At 45.3% G+C, this 20,705-nt stretch overlaps 2 protein-coding genes across 10 annotated transcripts in view; one reads left to right on the top strand and one right to left on the bottom strand.

Moving 5' to 3' along the window:
* Positions 1-4,416, bottom strand: part of CASP9 (caspase 9) — a 30,440-nt gene extending 26,024 nt beyond the window's left edge. For all 7 annotated transcript variants that reach the window (XR_012425799.1, XR_012425798.1, XR_012425797.1 and 4 more), the window contains exon 1: positions 4,267-4,416. Coding sequence is in view for 2 of the 7 variants with exons in the window: in XM_005544723.4 (XP_005544780.3) it covers positions 4,267-4,398 (132 nt within the window). In the remaining 5 variants the exon portion in view is untranslated. The remainder of the gene's footprint in view (positions 1-4,266) is intronic.
* Positions 4,417-7,286: 2,870 nt separating this feature from the next.
* The window catches only part of DNAJC16 (DnaJ heat shock protein family (Hsp40) member C16), a 48,214-nt gene continuing 34,795 nt past the window's right edge, over positions 7,287-20,705 (top strand). Inside the window, exons 1-4 of one of the 3 annotated variants that reach the window (XM_015442445.3) lie at positions 7,287-7,392; positions 9,492-9,676; positions 14,984-15,050; positions 17,557-17,896. In XM_015442445.3, the coding sequence (XP_015297931.3) occupies positions 9,510-9,676; positions 14,984-15,050; positions 17,557-17,896 (574 nt within the window). In that variant the 5' untranslated portion in view covers positions 7,287-7,392; positions 9,492-9,509. Of the gene's footprint in view, positions 7,443-9,491; positions 9,677-14,983; positions 15,051-17,556; positions 17,897-20,705 lie in introns of all 3 variants that reach the window. The other 2 variants (XM_015442450.3, XM_045380130.2) reach the window with 2 other exon arrangements.

Here is a 20,705-nt window from a genome sequence, read left to right as displayed (position 1 = left end):
GTTTTTTGTTTTTGTTTTTTTGAGAAAGAGTCTTGCTCTGTCACCCAGGCTGGAATGCAGTGGTACCATCTCAGTTCACTGCAACCTCCACCTTTCAGGTACAAGTGATTCTCCCACATCAGCCTCCCGGGTAGCTGGGACTACAGGAACCCGCCACCATGCCTGGCTAATTTTTGTATTTTTTGGTCGAGATGGGGTTTCACCATGTTGGCCAGGCTGGTCTCAAACTCCTGACCTCAAGCGATCCACCAACCTCAGCCTCTCAAAGTGCTAGGATTACAGGCATGAACTACTGTGCATGGCCACCAAAGAGTTTTAAGATTGGAGTGACAGAGACAGATACGCCTTTTCAAAAAATCATCCTGGGGTCAGGGTGAAAAATGGAAAGGAGTGAGCCATAGCCAGACCAGAAGGCAGCAAAGATGGTGCAGCTAAAATAGAGAGAAGTGAAAGGACAAAGCAGAGATACAAAGAGGGAGGGTCCACAGGACATGGGCACTGACTGGTGGGACTGTGAAGGCAGAGCAAGGGTCAAGGTTGACAAGCAGGCCAGGCACAGTAGCTCATGCTTGCAATTCCAGCACTCTGGGAGGCTGAAGTGGGAGGATAGCTTGAGCCCAGGAGTTCAACACCAGCCTGGGTAATGCAGTGAGATCCTATCTCTACAAAAACTTAAAAAAATTAGCCAGGTACAGTGTCATGCACCTGTAGTCCTAGCTACTCAGGAGGCTGAGGCAGGAGGATGGCTCGAGCCCAGGAGGTTAAAGCTGCAGTGAGCTGTGATAGCACCACTGCACTTCAGCCTGGGCAACACAGCAAGACCCTGTCTCAAAAAAAAAAAAAAAAAAGTTGAAGGTGTTAGGATGGTGGGGTCAGTCACTAAGACAGAAGAAAGATTCTGGTTATCTGCCACCTGTCCTCAGACACCCAGCACTGGACAGGTTCTCAGGATCCACAGGGATAAGATGGCACCATGTCCTCAACTATCCTACAGCAGCACTGTCTATGAGAACCTTCCATGATAATGGAAATATTCTTGGTCTACACTGTCCCATATGGTAACCATACATCACATGACCACTGAGCACTTGGGTGGTACAACGGAGGAACTGAATTTTTGTGGGCGAAAGATTACCTAGGTGCCAAGGCAAGAGACTGAAGCCACAAACTGTTTCAGTATAATAAAGAAAATAGTTAGAATAAGAATAGTCATAATACAAATTAGATACAGAGATGATCATGGATAATATCAATCATTATTATAAACATTATTAATCATTAGCTTTTAATATTACTCTTTGTTGCATTGCTAATATAACTTAGGAATAACCAGCGGGTACAGGGTCAGGTGCTGAAAGGACATTGTGAGAAGTGCCCTAGAAGGCAAGATGTGAGCCCTCTGTCACACCCGCAAAAGGGCCACTTGAGGGCTCCTTCGTCACGCAGTAATGCCAGCGTCTGGGAAGGCACGTGTTACTTAGCAGACCGTGAAAGGGAGTCTCCTTTCCTTGGAGGAGTCAGGAAACGCTCCACTCCACCAGCTTCTTGTGGGAGGCTGGATATTATCCAGGCCTGCCCGCAGTCATCTGGAGGCCTAAACCCTCCCTGTGGTGCTGTGCTTCAATGGTCACGCTCCTTGTCCACTTTCACGCTCCTCCCGTACTCCCGGCTCCTCTTTGAAGTTCGTAGTAGATAGCGGTAGAAAAAATAGTGAAAGTCTTAAAGTCTTTGCTTTCTTATGAGTGTATAGAAGAAAACGCTGACGTATGCTGCCTTCTCTCTCTGCTTCGGCTACCTAAAGGGAAGGGCCCACTTTCCTATGATCACGTGACTTGCTTCACCTTATCAATCACCTAAGACGACTCACCCTCCTTACCCTGCCCCCTTGCCTTGTATCCAATAAATAACAGCGCAGCCAAGCACTTGGGGCCACTACGGTCTCTGCGTCTAGGTGGTAGTGGTCCCCAGGGCCCAGCTCTCTTTTCTTCTATCTGTCTTGTGTCTTCATTTCTACGATCTCTCGTCTCCGCACACAAGGAGAAAAACCCACAGGCCCTGTGGGGCTGGACCCTACAGATTTTTAACTTTATTTAATTTTAATTACTTCAAATTTACCTTTAACCACATGTGGCTAATGGCTACTACAAACCTGTAGTGCCACTAAGAAGGTGAGTCTCACTCGCAGAGCAGTTGGCCACATGCAAATAGATGGTGGTGTTTAGATTTCTCTCCACATTTGCTAAACACTCCAGGAGGTCAACACTGTGTAAATGCATTGGTTCATCTTTTTCTCCCTCAATAACCTGATATAGTTAAATTACAATTTCCCAACTTTTTAGGGTAAGAAATTTCAGGGAAACTGAGTCACAGAAAGGGGTTTTTCTGTTTGTTTGGTTCATTGGTTGTGGTTTTTTACGACTTGCTAATACGTTACAAGGCCAGGATGAGCGCCCAGATCCAAAACCTGCCTGTTTTTCAGCCATACTAGGGTGACAAAATGGCAACCTGTGGTTCCCACAAGGTTCTTAAAAAATTTCTGAATTTGTTGCTAACATTTTAAGCCAGGGAATTTGACAGAGGAATCAAGATTTCCAGCTTCTTTTTTAAAATGTGAAAGCTGGCCCAGGTACAGTGGCTCACACCTGTAACCCCAACACTGAGGCAGGAGAATCACTTGAGGCCAGGAGTTTGAGACTCATCTGGACAACATAGCAAGGCTCCTATCTGTACAAAAAAAAATTTTTTTTAATTAGCCAGGCATGGTGGCATGTGCCTAAAGTCCCAGCTACTCTAAAGGCTGAGGCAGGAAGACCACTTAAGCCAGGAGGTCAAGGTCGCAGTGAGCCATGATCTCATCACTGCACTCCAGGCTGGGCAAGAGTGAGACCCTGCCTCAAATAAGTGAAAGATCTGGCAATACTGGGCCATTTGCTGGTATGGCCATACTCAGCTGGAGTCAGAGAGCAGTGCAAAGGTATCCACTATGATGCCCATCCATCAGGCCTCCACAGGCACTGAGTTTGTGATCCCCGTGAACATTCCTGAAGGCAAGGACTGTGGCCTCAAACCATTTCTGTTCCCCAGTAGGAGCCACACAGAAGTCACAAGACTTAATTATTAATGAATAATTACTCATATGATACTCAATTATTTAAAGACTCTTTCCCTGGGCCAGGGCACTGGCCAGGGATATCCAGCCAGCCACTCACACCTACTGCACCTCATGGTAGGAAATATCTCCTGAGTCCTCACAGGCCTGTGATGAGGGTCAAATGAGATAAAGATGAGAAAGTGCTTTTAAAGAAAACCTCAAATGTTTGACTTTATTATTCTCCATTACCTGCATCAGGTCCCCTCATTTCCAAAACCTCTTAACAAAACATAAACTGAACACAGAAGGTGCTGGCCAAAGAGGGCAGGGCACACTGAGCCCTCGCTCTGTGCCTGGCACTACATTGTTTCACATCCATTATTTCATTTAGTCCTTATGACAGTATTATTCTTATTCCCATTTCACAGCCCAGAAACCGTGGCTCAAAGAGGGTAAATGACTGGCCCAAGAACACGCTGCCAGGCAGTCTTGATGCCAAAGTGGGTTCCCAATATCTCTATACTAGAAAAGTAAAAACGCACACGCCTCCTTCCTCGCAAGTATTAAACTAAAATGGAGACCAACCATGAATGATTCCTGAGCAGACAAAACCGATCAGGTATCCTTAGTGACCTAAATCTTGCTTAAACTGCAAACAGCAAAATTTAACTTGGGTCATATCTGATAAATGCTTATGTTAGAGAGAAGTAAAACTTAACTCCAGCCAATGATAAGCAAGCATAAGCAATCAACTAACAGACCTTTAAAAAAAAAAAAAGGGCAATTTTGTAACTGCAAACCAATCAAATAATTTCGTTATTTTGCTTCCACATTTTCCCAATAAATACTTGCCTCTGACCTTTTGTCATTGCAACACTAAACCTCTTTCATTCTGGTGTTCTCCGATTCATGAACTGTTTCTAATTCAAAGTTTTCAAGATGGGTCTCACATTTTTCCTTTACACAAGACACACAAGCACTAACGGTGGACGCTGACTGAGTATGGCGTGGAATCGCTTTAGCGAACACCCGACTAAGAGGTGTTCGGGATTCTTAGTCTCCGCTGAGGGGTTCGAAGCCACAGGGAAAGCTAGGCTCCCGCACAATGGCTCCTCGAGGGGCGTGGGGACCCGGCCGTGCAGCGCGGGGCCAGGGGGCCAGGGGCGGGGGCGCACCTGGATGTCCTCGATCATGTGGGGCTTGAACAGCTCGCGGCTCAGCAGGGCGTCCCAGAGCTGATCCACCTGCAGCTCCTCCACCAGCCGCAGCCGGCACCGCCGCAGGAGCCGCCGGTCCGCTTCATCCATGGCGAAAAGCCTCAGTCTGCTTCCGGGCCTCGGCCGCCCGCCCCAGTCCCCAGGACCCGCCCCACTCCCCAGGGCCCGCCCCCGCGTCACTGCCCCGGGTCAGTCTTCGCTCCACCGCCTCAGGACGCATCTCCAATGCCTCACCCCGCCCCCAGGAGTCGCGCTTGCGTCACCACCCCGCCCTCAGGACAACCCTCCGCGCCTCGCCCTGCCCCCAGGGTCAACTCTCGGGTAACCGCCCCGCCCCAGAACCCGCCCCCACGTCTCCGCACCGCCCCCGCGTCACCGCCCCGCCCCCGCGTCACCGCCCCGCCCCCGCGTCACCGCCCCGCCCCCGCGTCACCGCCCCGCCCCCAGGACGCATCTGCAAGGCCTCGCCCCGCCCCAAGGATTCGCTCTTGGGTCCCCGCCTCGCCGTCAGAACGCACCTCCGCGCCTCGCCCTGCCCCCAGGGTCAATTCTCGGGTCACCGCCCCGCCCCTGAACTTGCCCCCGCGTCACCGCCCAGTGCCCGGGACTCGTCTCTAAGGCCTCACCCCGCCCCCAGGTTCGCAATTGCGTCTCACCCCGCCCTCAGGACGCACCTCAGCGCCTCGCCCCGACCCCAGAATCCATCCCGCGCCACCGCCACGCCCCCACCCCGCCCCCAATGTCAATCTTGCGCCACCGCCCCGCCCCCAACGCCAAGCCTCGCGCCACTGCCCGGCCTCCAAGAGCCAACCCCCTCCCCTCGCTCCACCCTCAGAATCGTCCATGCGTCACCGCACCGCCTCGGACTCCAGCTCGCACCCTCGCCCCGCCCCCAAAGTCAATCCTCAGCCCCAGGATCCAATCTCCTGTCACCGCCCGTCCCCAAGGCGGTACCTCCGCACCTCGCCCGGCTCCCAGGGCCCAGCCCCGCCCCCGCGTCACCGCCCCCCTCCGGGCGCAGATGCCCGTTTGCAATTGTGGCACCAGTTCCCAGTCCACCGAGGGCCCCTCGCCAGAATTCACTACGGCCCCGCTTTTACAGAGACTCGGAGAGAGTCGTCACACTTCCAGAAAGAGGGAAACCATGAGTGGAGCCACGGTCTGCCCCACCCCGTTCAACCTCCTCCGGGGCATGGATTCCCCTTAGCCTCCTCCACCCCAAGAAAAACCATAAGCTCCCCTCACCGCCCCTGTGCCCAGATCGCAGTTGACTGTTCCAAACTCGAGTGTCTGATCCAACCAAGCCCACCTTACACAGTCTTCCGTTCCCTCTTCCCTCCCTCCCACCCTAACACCTCCCACACAGAAAAAAAACTGGCAGAAATCTAGTCCCTCTAAACTCCTGTCGTTTTGAACGGTTCATTTTCACATTTCAAAAATAATCGTTTCTGTTTACTGAGCATTTGCTAAGTCCCAGGCATCGTGCTAGCCACTTTTCATGCTTATCTCATTTATCCTTAACTACAATCCTGCCAGGAAAGTATTCCCGCCCCCACCCCCTGCCAGTTTTACAGATGTAGACCCTAGGGTTCAGGGAAACGAATGTTTAAGGACACATGGGCAGTAAGCGGCCGAGGCAGGCAGGATTGAAACCCGAAACCTGACTCGACAAGCCACACTTTTAAAATCCAAGAGTCCACCTTAGAATATAATCGCTTGAGCAGCAAAACCTCAGCCCCATTCGTTCACTTATTCTCCGAATTTTGTTTTTTTTTTTTGAGACGGAGTCTCGCTCTGTTGCCCAGGCTGGAGTGCAGTGGTGCGATCTCGGCTCACTGCAAGCTCCGCCTCCCGGGTTTACGCCATTCTCCTGCCTCAGCCTCCTGAGTAGCTGGGACTACAGGCGCCCGCCACCTGGCCCGGCTAGTTTTTTTGTATTTTTTAGTAGAGACGGGGTTTCACCGTGTTAGCCAGGATGGTCTCGATCTCCTGACCTCATGATCCGCCCGTCTCGGCCTCCCAAAGTGCTGGAATTACAGGCTTGAGCCACTGCGCCCGGTCTTTCCGAATATTTATTGAGGCTGTAGTCAAACACTGAGAACATGGAGGTGAACAAAACAAAATCCCTGCTTTTAGAGTTTACATTCCAGTGGAAGGATCAGGTGATAAACTATATAAATAAATAAAAGACATAGTATGTTAGTGATAAATGCAAAGAGAAAAAAATAAAAACAGGGCAGAGAGATGAAAGCTCTTTATATCCCCAAGGGATCTATCTCATTGGCTCAAAGAAAGTTTCCCTCACTCACCTGTGCCTTATCCCTCTCCCAACCCCCACCGCCCTTTTCCCGTGCTTAAGGCAGAGACCGGTACATTCTTGGGTGGAGCTCGCCTTTCGGTAAACGGGATTAGGAGTCCTGGATTCTCTCAACTCAAAAAAAAAAAAAAAATCAGTAAACAAAAATAAAAGGAATCCTGGATTCTAGGCCTTGGGCAAATCCCTGCCCCTCTCTGGACCTCAGTCTCCTTATCAATATTGGAGGAGTTGGAGAGTTAAAGAATCCCTAGGGTCCCTTCCAATCTGACGCTCTAGGATTCTATGAATAGGGTTAAAGAGAATAGGGACCAGAGATTGCGTCCCCATCCTAGCAACTGTTGCTAGACGAGGGCCATCTCTCGGTAGCAGCGGAAACACCTTCCTGGATAGAGGAGGTCCTTCTGGCATCCCATCATGCATAGCGACTTCGCCTCGCTAGGAGGCACGTTTTGGCCTCTTTGGTCACGATCAACCCTTTGGAAGCAACCAAAGAGCGCCCCTGGTTCCTATAGCAACCGCCCCAGGTCCACGCGTAGACGGCGAGTGGCAAGGGTCAAATATATTCGCCAAGTAGAAACCCTCGACCTGTTCAGTCCTCGCCTTCAGTGCGATGGACCTTTAAGCGTCACGTGACTCCCCTCGGACTTGTCCCCGCCTCTTTCCCCTCCCCAGGCCCGGGCGAGCGCTGTTGTGGACGGGAAGCTCCCGGCCCGGCGAACTAACTGGAGCACGGACGCTGCAGCCGGTTGGGCCGGTGTACTTTCCCGGTAACTCCTTCCCGGCGTGACGCGCGGAACCGCGGACGCGGCGGGGCCAGGTCGACTCAGGGATTTCCCCTCAGTTCCTTCTTGTTTCCAGTCACTGCCGGGCCCGGGGGGAGCCGGGAGCCAACAGGGCCGGGCCCTGGGCTCTCCGAGGGCGGCGGGGGAGGGGGTTGTCTCCTGCAGGGTTGCGACCTCCGGCGGGAGCGCGTGGCGGGTTTTAGACCTGGAGCTTGTCTCTGGGAGCCTCTTCCTGGTCCTGGAGATGCTACCCAGAGGGTTGGCAGCCTACCTGTTGGGCAGGTGTTTGCTGCTCCGAGGTCGGCGCCGTCTATCTCGCATGTCAGCGAAAGAACTTCCCAGACCGCCGCCACTCGGGCCCTCTAACTGGAAGGAACTGACACAGTTAAATAAGGCAGTGGTCGTACTGCATGGTAGAAATAATAGCACTAACGACCATTTATTGACTGTTGACTCTGGGCTCAGTAAACCCTTTAGATGCATTTAGTCCCCACATGATGGGGACTAAAGGTAGTAGTATTCATTCCGATTTTATGAATAAGGACGCTGATGCTTAGCAAGTTTAAATAATTTGCCCAAGGTAATACAGTAGGGGAGAGTAGATCCCAGCCTTCAACCCATATGCTTAACCAGTAGCTACATCGCCTTCACGTGTTTTGTAGGCTATAATAGATTGCCTTAACAAAGAAGAAACTGGTTTGTTTTAGGATTTTATTCAGCACGTATGCAATTTTAAACATTGATCATTAGATTAGTCAATTTTGTGAGGACCCCCAGGCGGCATTAAACTTGCACCTACGGAAATCTACCACTGTTATAGCTTTGCCCCTCTTCAGTAAGGTGTCACAGTAGACATTTGAACCTTAAAACTGTATTAGCTTATGAGAAATCAAGATAAATTGAGAAAAACATCATAGGGTATAACAGCGATCATAATTGTGGAGTATACATATCCACAATTCCAGCACTACCCTGTTCGTTAACCAGCCAGGATTATTTCCAAAATTCACAATGTACTCACCAGAGATGGAGCTTAAAACTTTTAAAGATCATGTCTGCTATTTGGTCTTTGCCATTAATTCTTCTTCACATGGAAAACTGAATTTTTTCTTGCCACTTTTTCTCATCTGAGGTTTCCATTAATAATGACCATATTGGCCGGCACGATGGCTCACGCCTGTAATCCCAACAATTTGGGAGCCGAGACAGGTGGATCACCTGAGGTCAAGAGTTCAAAACCAGCCTGGCCAATATGGTGAAACCCCGTCTCTACTAAAAATACAAAAAATTAGCTAAGCATGGTGGTGCATGCCTGTAAGCCCAGCTACTCGGGAGGCTGAGACAGGAGAACTGCTTGAACCTGGGAGGCGGAGGTTGCGGTGAATGGAGATCCCGCCATTGCACTCCAGCCTGGGTAACAGTGAAACTCCGTCTAAAAAAAAAAAAAAAGGACCATATTGCTAATGATTAAAGAGCAGCTTCTCATATTCTTATTTGAATGGGTGTGGTGAGAAAGAACAGAATTGAGGTATACTGCGTTTTAACTACACAGTTTTTTTAGTGTTTCACCTCTGTATTTGTACTTATTTAATGCCCAAGAATGCCACAACTATCTCATTTTGTAGTTTCGTGCATGGTAAATCTTGTAGTTTCATGAGTTTGTTTAACATGTACTCAGTGAAGTATTCTTAAACCATTTATTTTCTTTATTCTTATCAGAATAAATGAAATCATGTATTTGAGAGGTGGTCGCCCTGATTATCCTATTTAGGTTTCCTCACATTTAGGTATTGTTTCTGCATCCCATTCATTTTCATTCATTTCTAAAGCTTTTCTAGTCCAAGTATTCTGGAGAGTTGCTATTCTTATTACTCAGCTTTTCATCTGTAATAGTTCCTATTTGTGATAGTCAAAAGTAGTAGTGAGGTTTTTGATTTTAAGATACAGTTAAACAGCTTGACACTTTTCTGCAAAATACCTTTGGTTTGTTTTGTTTTTCATCTATATATCTTGTACCTTTACCTAAAAAGCAAGACTGTCCAGGTTTCTGCCACTGAAACTCATTGCCTCTTCAATCATTTCAGCTCTGGAAAGGAAGAGAAATGGAAGTGAGAAAGTTGAGCATTTCCTGGCAGTTCTTGATAGTTCTGGTTCTGATCCTGCAAATTCTGTCTGCGTTGGATTTTGACCCATACAGAGTCCTAGGGGTCAGCCGAACAGCCAGTCAGGCTGATATTAAAAAGGCTTATAAGAAGCTCGCCCGGGAATGGTAGGTGAAACAAATAAATAGAGATTTAACGTAAGCTAAACAGTCTTAGCAGGGATGAAGTCTAAATTATGACTAGCTTTTATTTGTCTCTGTTTCTATGTTCAATATATATATCTGTGTAAAATATTTTATGCAGGAGAGCTAATGTTCATGTTCTTTAATTGTTAGTGATAAGATGCAAAGCCTATGTTTACTCTGAAACTCCCTTTTAGGAATACTTTGACTTAAAGAATTGCCCTAGATATCGTTAGCATATTTAATGTTAAAGTAAGAAACTTTAATTTAAAAAAATGGATATATAGTCAGTAATGGATATGCTACCCTTCCCATGATACATTATTCATAAAGTAACTTTGTGAGTGTAATTGCTAAACAGGAATATTATACAACCCTATTCTCTAAATTATTAGTTTCTACACTTTGAAAAAAAGTTTAGAGTAATAGCCTTTTGCCTCCAAAAAAGAAAAATTCAGAAACCAAGTATAGTTGTCTCTTGATATCCATGAGGTCTTGGTTCCAGGATCCCCAGGGATACCAAAGTCCGTGGATGCTCAAGTCCCTATATAAAATAGCACAGTATCTGCATATAATCTCTGCATATCGTCTCATATACTTTAAATCATCTCTAGCTCACTTATAATACCTAATACAATGTAACTGCTGTGCAAATGGTTGTTATACTGTTATTGTTTAAGGAATAATGACAAGAAAAAAGTCTGTACGTGTTCAGTACAGATGCAGTTTTTTAAAAATATTTTTGAATATTTCAAAATAGAAAATACTATGTTTTGGTTGGTGGAATCCATGGGTGTGAAACCAACAGATATACAGGGCTGACTATATATTACTTTAAAAAAAAATTGACCTGGCATGGTGGCTCGTGTTTGTAATCCTGGCACTTTGGGAGGCTGAGGTGGGAGGATCTCTTGAGCCCAGGAGTTTGAGACCAGCCTGGGCAACATAGTGATACCCCATCTCTACGAAAAAAAAAAAAAAAAAAAAGGTGGGCCGGGTGCAGTGGCTCAAGCCTGTAATCCCAGCACTTTGGGAGGCCGAGACGGGCGGATCACGAGTTCAGCAGATCGAGACCAGCCTGGCTAACATGGTGAAACCCCGTCTCTACTAAAAAAATACAAAAAACTAGCCGGGCGAGGTGGCGGGCGCCTGTAGTCCCAGCTACTCAGGAGGCTGAGGCAGGAGAATGGCGTAGACCCGGGAGTCGGAGCTTGCAGTGAGCTGAGATCCGGCCACTGCACTCCAGCCTGGGTGACAGAACGAGACTCTGTCTCAAAAAAAAAAAAAGCCCACAAGTTTGAGACTGCAGTGAGCTATAATCACGCCACTGCACTCCAGCCTGGGTAACAGAGTGAGACCCGTCTCAAAAAAAAAAAAATCTTACAGAAAATTGTAATTTTGCCTGTAGTTATCAGGATAGCAATTAGCAGGGTAGCAATAAATCTAAAACTTTGGACAAATGTCATCAGTTTCTTCCACCAATGCCTTGGCCATGCCAAAGAAGCAGAAGTGTTGGATTATATAGATGGAGAGGGAGCAGCAAAAGGAGGAAAGGATGGAAAGGACACAGGTGACTCCAAGCTGGCTCTACCAACCATGAGGAATGGAAGAAAGTTTGGGACAGGTACCATCACTGAGCACCTACTACATGCTAACCTCCTGGTTCTATGCTTTTTATCTCATTTAAACCTTATAATTAGCCTATGAAGGAGGATATTAGTGTCTCTTTTTTTTTGAGATGGAGTCTCGCTCTTGTCACGCAGGCTGGAATGCAGTGGCACGACCTTAGCTCACTGTAACCTCTGCTTCCTGGGTTCAAGCGATTCTCCTGACTCAGCCTTCCGAGTAGCTGGGACTACAGGCATGCACCGCCACACCCAGCTAATTTTTATATTTCTAGTAGAGACGGGGTTTCGCCATATTGGCCAGGCTGGTCTCCAACTCCTGACCTCAAGTGATCCGTCCACCTTGGCCTCCCAAAGTGCTGGGATTACAGACGTGAGCCACCATGCTCGGCCAGTGTCTGTTTTATAGACGAGAAGATGGAGGCCTAGAGTTGGTAAATCTGTGGTACCTCCGGGTTCCATAGTTTGACCCTCTGCATCAATAGTCCATTGTTTTATTGTTTTTTTAATTGTTTACACATCTGGGCATGAGTAAGGGTGAGTGGGCTAGTGGTTGGCTGGGGAAGAACTGAATGACAGTAGAAAGTTATCCAGAAGCAAAACTGCCACATTCAGGTGATGTGTGATGCAGGCTGCATGCGTGACTGTGCCTGACACTGTTCTGCTTCAGTGAACAGGTGTGTTTCATCATTAAACTGATTGAAATAAAGGTAAAGATCATTGAAAATATAATTTTTAAATAAATATTTTAGACCATATTCCATGAGAAATCCAGAATTGGGTGCCAAAAAAACAATCTGTAATTATACATGACCTCCTTCCAGGGACTCTTTATACCAAGGTTATGTTCTACATCATTTCAGACTCTTGCCTCTTTATGTTTAAAGCAAAATATATAAATCTGCAGCGAATTCATAAGGTGGCAACATTCTTTTGGACAGGGCATAGCCTTTGACAATGTTTTAAGAACACAAATGACAGCTCGAGTATGTGGGACCTATTAAAATGTATAGCTTTGAATTTTCTGTCTTCCAGAGCTGAAAAGGTGTTATGATATTAATTAAATGAGTCATATTCTTCACTTTTTTAATTAGATTCTCTCTAGGAATAATTCATCACCATAGAAATGTATTGAGTGTGTCATCCAGAAAAAGTCTAAAATTTTACTTTATGTTTTTAATTTTGCTGTTCTATTATTTTCTGTGGTTTTTGGCTATGACAATGCTTTAACACTTGGAATAGTTTAAGTTTTGCTTACTAATGGCTTGATATACACTGAAAATAGCAGTGTTTCCCAGTTTGACTTCAGAATGAGCTATAGCAGGAGGAAGTGGTTACTTGTTGAATTGGATCTGGAGCCTTCCTCTGATACATTTTACTAGGTGTTTCTTAGCCTGCTTAAGAATTTTCCTTTGCTTAGTGAACCCATTTGACGTTACTTTTTCCCTTAGGAAAACTCTCCCATTAATTAAGTTTTATCGTAGGTACTTTTTGTTTGTTATCCACATTAGCAAAAGAAATAACTCCTCCCACCCAAAGAATGGCAGATTGGTGTGACATGGTTATGCAGTAAACCAAAGAGTAAATGATTTTGTCTAATTCTTTGCGGTGTTACCTTCTCTGTCTTTGTTTTAATTCCTTTAAGAGGCAACTAGAGAGCCAGTAGATACTACATACAATATTTCCTCTACTTTGAATTTTAAAGATTGCATATTATATTGCAGTTCCTGAGATAATTTCATATTAACTGAAAATAGCATTGGACAATACTTTCCTATGGCTGAATTTTTTTTTTTTTAATGTCTTCAACCTTGTGGTATCTTCTCACAATTAGGAAAGTATATTCCTTAAGAGCTGGAAGTGTTGTAGCTTCCTCCCTGTTCTTCAGCCTTGCCCTCCTCTGCTTCAGAATCTGTGTTTCTAACCTAGCTGCCCTCAAGACTCTCTCTTTGGTTCATTCTCCTAAAAAGCCCCTTCCTGCCCTTCTTCTACAGAGTTCTATATGTTAAATCTTCATTTATATGATTGCATAATTTTTGATCCACTCAGCCGTCAGCCTGTTTGAATATTGAAAACAGTTATGGTTTGGGTTGGTTTTTTTGTTTTTTGTGTTTTGGGTTTGTTTTTTTTTTATCATCCAGAAATGCTTTGGAGCTTCCATCTCGTTTCCTTAAGTCATGCTGTTTTCATTATCCCTAGCTGAGATTTTTTCCCCCACTAATACTTATAGCAAGGATTAAATGGTTAAGGAAGGAATGACTTTTAAACTCAACAGTCAACAATTTGGAGTTTCCTTATTTGTAGAGAAAACAGAATATGTGGTATAGTTGATTCAAACGTATTCCTGCTAGAATAAATCCATCAAGTTGTAGATTTTTTTATTCCATTGTATTTGGTGTGTCCTTAATAGTAGTTTGCTTCCCAGTGAATTGTTTTTCTTTCCAGAACCTATGTCAGAGGAAATTTACTAGAAGTTACCAGAAGTGATTATGTAAAGAATACTGTCATACGAAGTCTTTTAAAGTGAACATTGAAAAATCAATCTATATAAAACACTGATTTAGGTCTTAGGGACTTTCAAGGAAGTAAACCTAGCCCTTACTTTCCAGAACTTTAAAATCTCCAAAGCTGGTCGGGTGTAGTAGGTCACACCTGTAATCCCAGCACTTTGGGAGGCCAAGGCAGGAGGATGGCATGAGTCCAGGAATTTGAGACCAACCTGGACAACATGGCAAAAAATGTTAAACATGTGGCATTGAGGCCGGGCACAGTGGCTCACGCCTGTATTCTCAGCACTTTGGGAGGCCGAGAGAGGTGGATCATTTGAGGTCAGGAGTTTGAGACCAGCCCAGCCAACATGGTGAAGCCCCATCATTACTAAAAATACGAAAATTAGCCGGGTGGTAGTGGCGCAGACCTGTAATCCCAGCTACTCGGGAGGCTGAGGCAGGAGAATCGCTTGAGCCTGGGAGGCAGAGGTTGCAGTGAGCCTAGATTGTACCACCACATTGCAGTGTGGGCAACAGAGTGAGACCCTGTCTCAAAAAAAAAAAAAAAAAAAAAAAAGGCCTTGAAATCTTTATCCAGGTAAAAGGCAATCATAGGCAGAATGAGATAACCACAATAATAACGAAAAACGTTCTAATTTGAAAGTCAGGCACAAGTGCAGTTTAAAATCTGATTGTTACTAAATGAATTTAGTCTATCCTAAAAACTATTTCTCATGTCTACCCGTGTTATTGGAAGAAACAATAGCATTCTAGCATCCCAATATCATTCTAGCATTGAGTTGAAATGTTGCCATCCTAGGAGAAGACATGGGTTCCTATGGATAAATGATTTAGCCTTCAGCCAGCTTTAGCAGTGTTTGGGAGCAGTGTACAGACATGCACCATATCCCACCTTTCCTCTGTGAAATGCTGCAGTGCTATATGGTGCTTTGAAAACGTGCCCCGCTGGAGCGCTTTGGGAAAAAAACACCTGGTTCAAAGTTTCATTGATTATAGTCTTGTAAAGCAACTGATTGCCTCTACCATTTATTTTAAGAAAGTTTCCCAACAAAATAGCCCTCCATTTGCCTCTGTAGTGAACTGTGTGGACAAGGACATTAAATGACTGTGCATTAAAAGTTAAATCTGTTCTCACTTCCTGCCCGTTTGTGTTTCAGGCATCCTGACAAAAACAAAGATCCTGGAGCAGAAGACAAGTTCATTCAAATCAGTAAGGCTTATGAGGTATCGTGTCCAGCTTTGCGATACATCCATTAGCTTTTATAAAATATGCCTTTAGGAGGTGATAAGTTTCGTAAAGTTCTCAGAAAGGTCATGTTCCGCATGCCCTTGACCCAGCTTCTAGATTATAATAGAACAGGCTGGGCGCTGTGGCTCATGCCTGTAATCCCAGCACTTTGGGAGGCTGAGGCGGGCAGATCACGAGGTCAGGAGTTTGAGACCAGCCTGACCAACATGCTGAAACCCCGTCTCTACTAAAAATACAAAAAAAATTAGCCGGGCGTGGTGGTGAGCACCTGTAATCCCAGCTACTCAGGTGGCTGAGGCAAGAGAATCACTTGAACCCGGGAGGCAGAGGTTGCAGTGAGAAGAGATCGAGCCACTACACTCCAGCCTGGGTGACAGAGGGAGACTCTGTCTCAAAATAAAATAAAATAAAAAAATAATAGAACTTATTTGGCCACATGCAGTATATCGAAACAAGTGCCTGAACACTTAAGCTCTTTGAAAAACTGGCCTATTTTAAAGGTTTTAACTAGAATTGTAGAATTACCCTGAGTATGTCTGTATATGTCTCTATTGCCTTCTTAGAAATTTACGTTAAATATACCAAATTGCCTATATTTATTAAAGTGACACAAGGTAACAAATACATTTAAACACAAGATTTTCAATAATTTTCCAACATGTCAGCTTAAGTAGATTGGTCTAGAATATGCATAAAAGAGAATTCAGTGGCTTTCTGATTTGTGTAGGGAATGCCTTTCAGCAGACAGTGCTTAGCTCATGGAATAACATATCATCATCCTAAAACAGATCCCTGAATTTTAGACTTCAAAGTTATTTTGTAAAACAATGTCAACTAACAGACAAGGCACTAGACTACAGCTACATTTTTGGTGTTCATAGCTTTTCTTATCTTAGTTTGAATTAGTCCAACTCACCAGGTATGACCAGGTCAATTTTCTTGTCATTGAGCCCTGGTGATCAACATTATGTTATGTTTTATTTGTTTTGCTGAAGTGTTTAATGTTGTGGTAGTTTGAAATCTTTAATGCCAAGATGAGCATGAGTATCTAAACTGAAATATTTTAGTCTTGAATGTTCCTTAATGTTTCTCTAGTGAAAGAAGAGTTTCTCGTTCTTTTGAATGACTGCATTTAGAATATCTAATCGGCTGAACCCGGTGGCTGCTCATGCCCTGTAATCCCAGCACTTGGGGAGGCTGAGGCATGCAGATCACTTAAGCTCAGGAATTCAGGACCAGCCTAGACACCATGGCGAAAAATACAAAAATTAGCCAAGTGTGGTGGCATATGCTGATGGTCCTAGCTACTCAGGAGGCTGAGATGAAAGGTTGACCCTGGGAGGTGGAGGCTGCAGTGAACTGTGATCACGCCACTTCACTCCAGCCTGGGTGCCAGAGTGAGACCCTGTCTCAAAAAGAAAAAAGAATATGTAATTATGTCATAATCTTTTTTCTTTTTTTTTTTTTTTTTTTTTTTTTTGAGACGGAGTCTCGCTGTGTCTCCCAGGCTGGAGTGCAGTGGCGTGATCTCGGCTCACTGCAAGCTCCGCCTCCCGGGTTCACGCCATTCTCCCGCCTCAGCCTCCCAAGTAGCTGAGACTACAGGCGCCCGCCACCACGCCCGGCTAGTTTTTTTTTTGTATTTTTAGTAGAGACGGGGTTTCACCATGTTAGCCAGGATAGTCTCCATCTCCTGACCTCGTGATCCACCCGCCTCGGCCTCCCAAAGTGCTGGGATTACAGGCTTGAGCCACCGCGCCCGGCCATCTTTTTTCTTAAGAGACAGTCTCTCTCTGTCACCCAGGCTGGAGTACAGTGATGCGATCACAGCTCACTGCAGCCTTGAACTCCTGGGCTCAAGCAGTCTCCCACCCACCTCACCCTCCCAAGTAGCTAGGACTGTAGGCACGCGGGCATCACCATGCCTGGCCGATTTTTTTTTTTTTTTTTTTTTTTGTAGCAGAGTCTTGCTATGTGGCCCAGGCTGGTCTTGAACTCCTGGCTTCAAGGGATCCTCCAAACCTTGACCTCCCATAATCGTGTCATAATTTTTGCATTTCTTTTCTTTTCTTTTTTATTTATTTATTTATTTATTTTTGAGATGGAGTTTTGCTCTTGTTGCCTAGGCTGGAGTGCAGTGGCACCATCTCGGCTCACCTCAACCTCCGCCTCCTGAGTTCAAGCAATTCTCCTACCTCAGCCTCCCGAGTAGCTGGGATTACAGGCATGCGCCACCACTCCCGGCTAAATTTTCGTATTTGTAGTAGAGACGGGGTTTCTCCATGTTGATCAGGCTGATCTCGAACTCCTGACCTCAGATGATCCACCCGCCCCGGCCTCCCAAAGTGCTGGGATTACAGGCGTGATCCACCGCACCTGGCTGCATTTATTTTCTTCCTATGTCTTTCAAGCTGCTTACAAAAAAAGTCTTGTGGATGAACCTCTTGTTGTTGTTTAGATTTCTTTTTCCTTCCTTTATAGATTCTTTCGAATGAAGAAAAGAGATCAAATTATGATCAATATGGAGACGCTGGAGAGAACCAGGGCTACCAGAAGCAGCAACAGCAGCGAGAGTATCGTTTCCGCCATTTCCATGAAAATTTTTATTTTGATGAATCCTTTTTTCACTTCCCTTTTAATTCTGAACGGCGGGACTCAATTGACGAAAAGTATTTATTGCACTTTTCACATTATGTGAATGAAGTGGTTCCAGATAGCTTTAAGAAACCCTACCTCATCAAGATCACCTCCGATTGGTGCTTTAGCTGCATTCATATCGAGCCTGTGTGGAAAGAAGTCGTTCAAGAACTGGAAGAATTGGGTAAGATAATTTTATTCATTGAAAGATATTTGTATAGATGACTTTTTTTTTTTTCAAGATGGAGTCTCGCTCTGTTGCCCAGGCTGGAATGCAGTGGTGTGATCTCAGCTCACTGCAATCTCCACCTCCCAGGTTCAAGTGATTCTCCTGCCTCAACCTCCCGAGTAGTTGGGATTAGAGGCACTCACCATCACGCCCAGCTAGGTTTTGTATTTTTAGTAGAGACAGGGTTTCGCCATGTTGGCCAGGCTGATTTCGAACTCCTGACCTCAAGTGATCCGCCTGCCTCAGCCTCCCAAAGTGCTGGGATTACAGGTGTGAGCCACCATGCCCGGCCCCAAAGCAGATTTTTTAAATCGCCTATTCTATAAACCCTTTTTAAAAATATTTCTTAAATGTATTAGTCTGCTTTCTTCAACTCTGTGACTCTGAAGCACCAATTTTTTTACTTATTGTGAGGTGAGCCTTGAAGGGGATTGGAAGTCAGCTAAGGAATCTTCAGTCACACACTGGTAAAAACTAGTGTGTAAAAGCATCCAATGTTTAAAGAGAAGTGCGCTGTGGAAGAGGGCCCAGAATTAGCACCATCCCTGACCTTAAGCTCACCATTTGGTTGAAGAGAAAATATATACACAGAGAATTAACACCGACCTCAACATTTGCAAGTACGGAATAATGTTTTGCTGAAGGAGTAGACAAAGATGACAAAAAATCCTTCTGTATTTTCTGACACCTTGCCCATGAAACAGATGCGTTCATTTGAAACTTTTTTCTCAGTCAACTTTCATATTCCAATTACTGTATTAAGACACTTAAGGATATATAATAATAATAATTTTTATTGAACGTTTCAGTTCCCTTGCATTGTGGTAAATGCTTTCTGTGCATTATTTTTGTCCCCAAAGCAATTCAATAAAGGAGAGACTATTATTATCCCTATTTTACGGGTGAGGGAACTAAAGCATTGAAGGTTAAGGAACTAATTCATTGTTATACTACCCGTAAGCATCAGTATTGGGTTGGACCCAGGAGTCTGACTGTTTTCAACACTGCGCTGTACTGCTTCAGAAATAAGTAAATCATGTCCTTGTGCCCAGGAAACTCAAATAAGAAACATACCTCAATCATCTCTGCACATTCAGTGCTTACTGGAAGGTGCAGGCAGAGCTGTCAGCATGGCCTGGAGGTTGAGCATCTTGAAATCAAATATCGTTTTAGGGAAACCCGATTTGGATAATCAGGCAGTGATTACCTGGGTTTGGCAATTTATTCACCATGACATCCTGTTTAAAAAGAGAAACTGCTGGGCACGGTGGCTCGTGCCTGTAATCCCAACACTTTGGGAGGACGAGGCAGGTGGATCACGAGGTCAGGAGTTTGAGATCAGCCTAGCCAACATGGTGAAACCCCATCTCTACTAAAAATACAAAAATTAGCCAGGAGTAGTGGCAGGTACCTGTAGTCCCAGTTACTCCGGAGGCTGAGGCAGGAGAATCGCTTGAACCCGGGAGGCAGAGGTTGCAGTGAGCCGAGATCGCACCACTGCACTCCAGCCTGGGTGACAGAGCGAGACTCTGTCTCAAGAAAAAAAATAAAAAAAAGAAAGACTAATTCCTGGCTGGGCACAGTGGCTCATGCCTGTAATCCCAGCACTTTAGGAGGCCAACACAGGTGGATCACCTGAGGTCAGTAGTTCAAGAACAACCTGGCCTAAATGGTGAAACTCTGTCTCTAGTAAAAATACAAAATTAGCCGGACGTGGTGGCACGTGCCTATAATCCCAGCTACTCGGGAGGCTGAGGCAGAAGAATCACTTGAACCCTGGAGTTGGAAGTTGCAGCGAGCCGAGATCACACCATTGCATTCCAGCCTGGGCCATGAGTGAAATTCCATCTTTTAAAAAAAAAAAAAAAAAAAAAGAGTAATTCCTATCTTTCAAGGATTTCTAAGTATGTAAGAGTCTCATACTGTCTATAAAAAAGGTCAGCCTAAATATTGGTGAAAATATGCATTTTTCCGCTTTAGCTGTGTGTTCTTGATTTTGTTTCAGTTCAGATTATTTTGCATCTTGTGGTTAGTGTACCAGCCGGTTTGTATTTAGCCACATTTGAGTGGCACATTCTTCCAGTTGGCTCTGTGCCTATTCAGAGGTGGAGAGAAAATAAATGTGTATATGCAGCTGAGGGGGAAAAAGAACTTCCCTAAAGGATGTGATATGTGTTTAGGATTGCGTAGTGAGAGCTCTTTGGCATCTCAAATTATGGGTGTGACAGATGTTTACTAGTGCATGGAAGACCCTCTCACAGCGTCAGTATAGTATTTTTAATTCCCCAGGGTATGAAAATTAGCCAGAAGCATCAATTATATAAAAATCAAATAATGTTTCTGAAATAAGTCACATAGGCTTTGCTTTTTTTTTTTTAAGAGACGTCATTCTTTTGCCCAGGCCAGGGTGTAATGGCACAATCATGGCTCACTGCAACCTCAACCTCGTGGGCTTAAGCAATCCTGCTGCTTCCAGCTCCAAGTAGCTGAGATTAGAGGTGCACGCCACTGCACCTGTCTTTAAATATCTTTTCAGGAAGAAAAATACTACAAATTGGCCAGGCATGGTGGCTCACACCTGTAATCCCAGCACTTCGATAGGCTGAGGTGCGCAGATCACTTGAGGTCAGGAATTTGAGACCAGCCTGGCCAACATGGTGAAATTCTGTCTCTGCTGAAAATACACAAATTAGCCAGGTGTGGTGGCGCATGCCTGTAATCTCAGCTACTCGGAAGGCTGAAGCGGGAGAATTGCTTGAACCCA

Source organism: Macaca fascicularis, chromosome 1 (genome assembly GCF_037993035.2).
Source record: "Macaca fascicularis isolate 582-1 chromosome 1, T2T-MFA8v1.1".
Lineage (NCBI taxonomy): Eukaryota > Metazoa > Chordata > Mammalia > Primates > Cercopithecidae > Macaca > Macaca fascicularis.
Note: the sequence above shows the minus strand (reverse complement) of the source record. Positions and strands in the feature narration are given on the sequence as shown.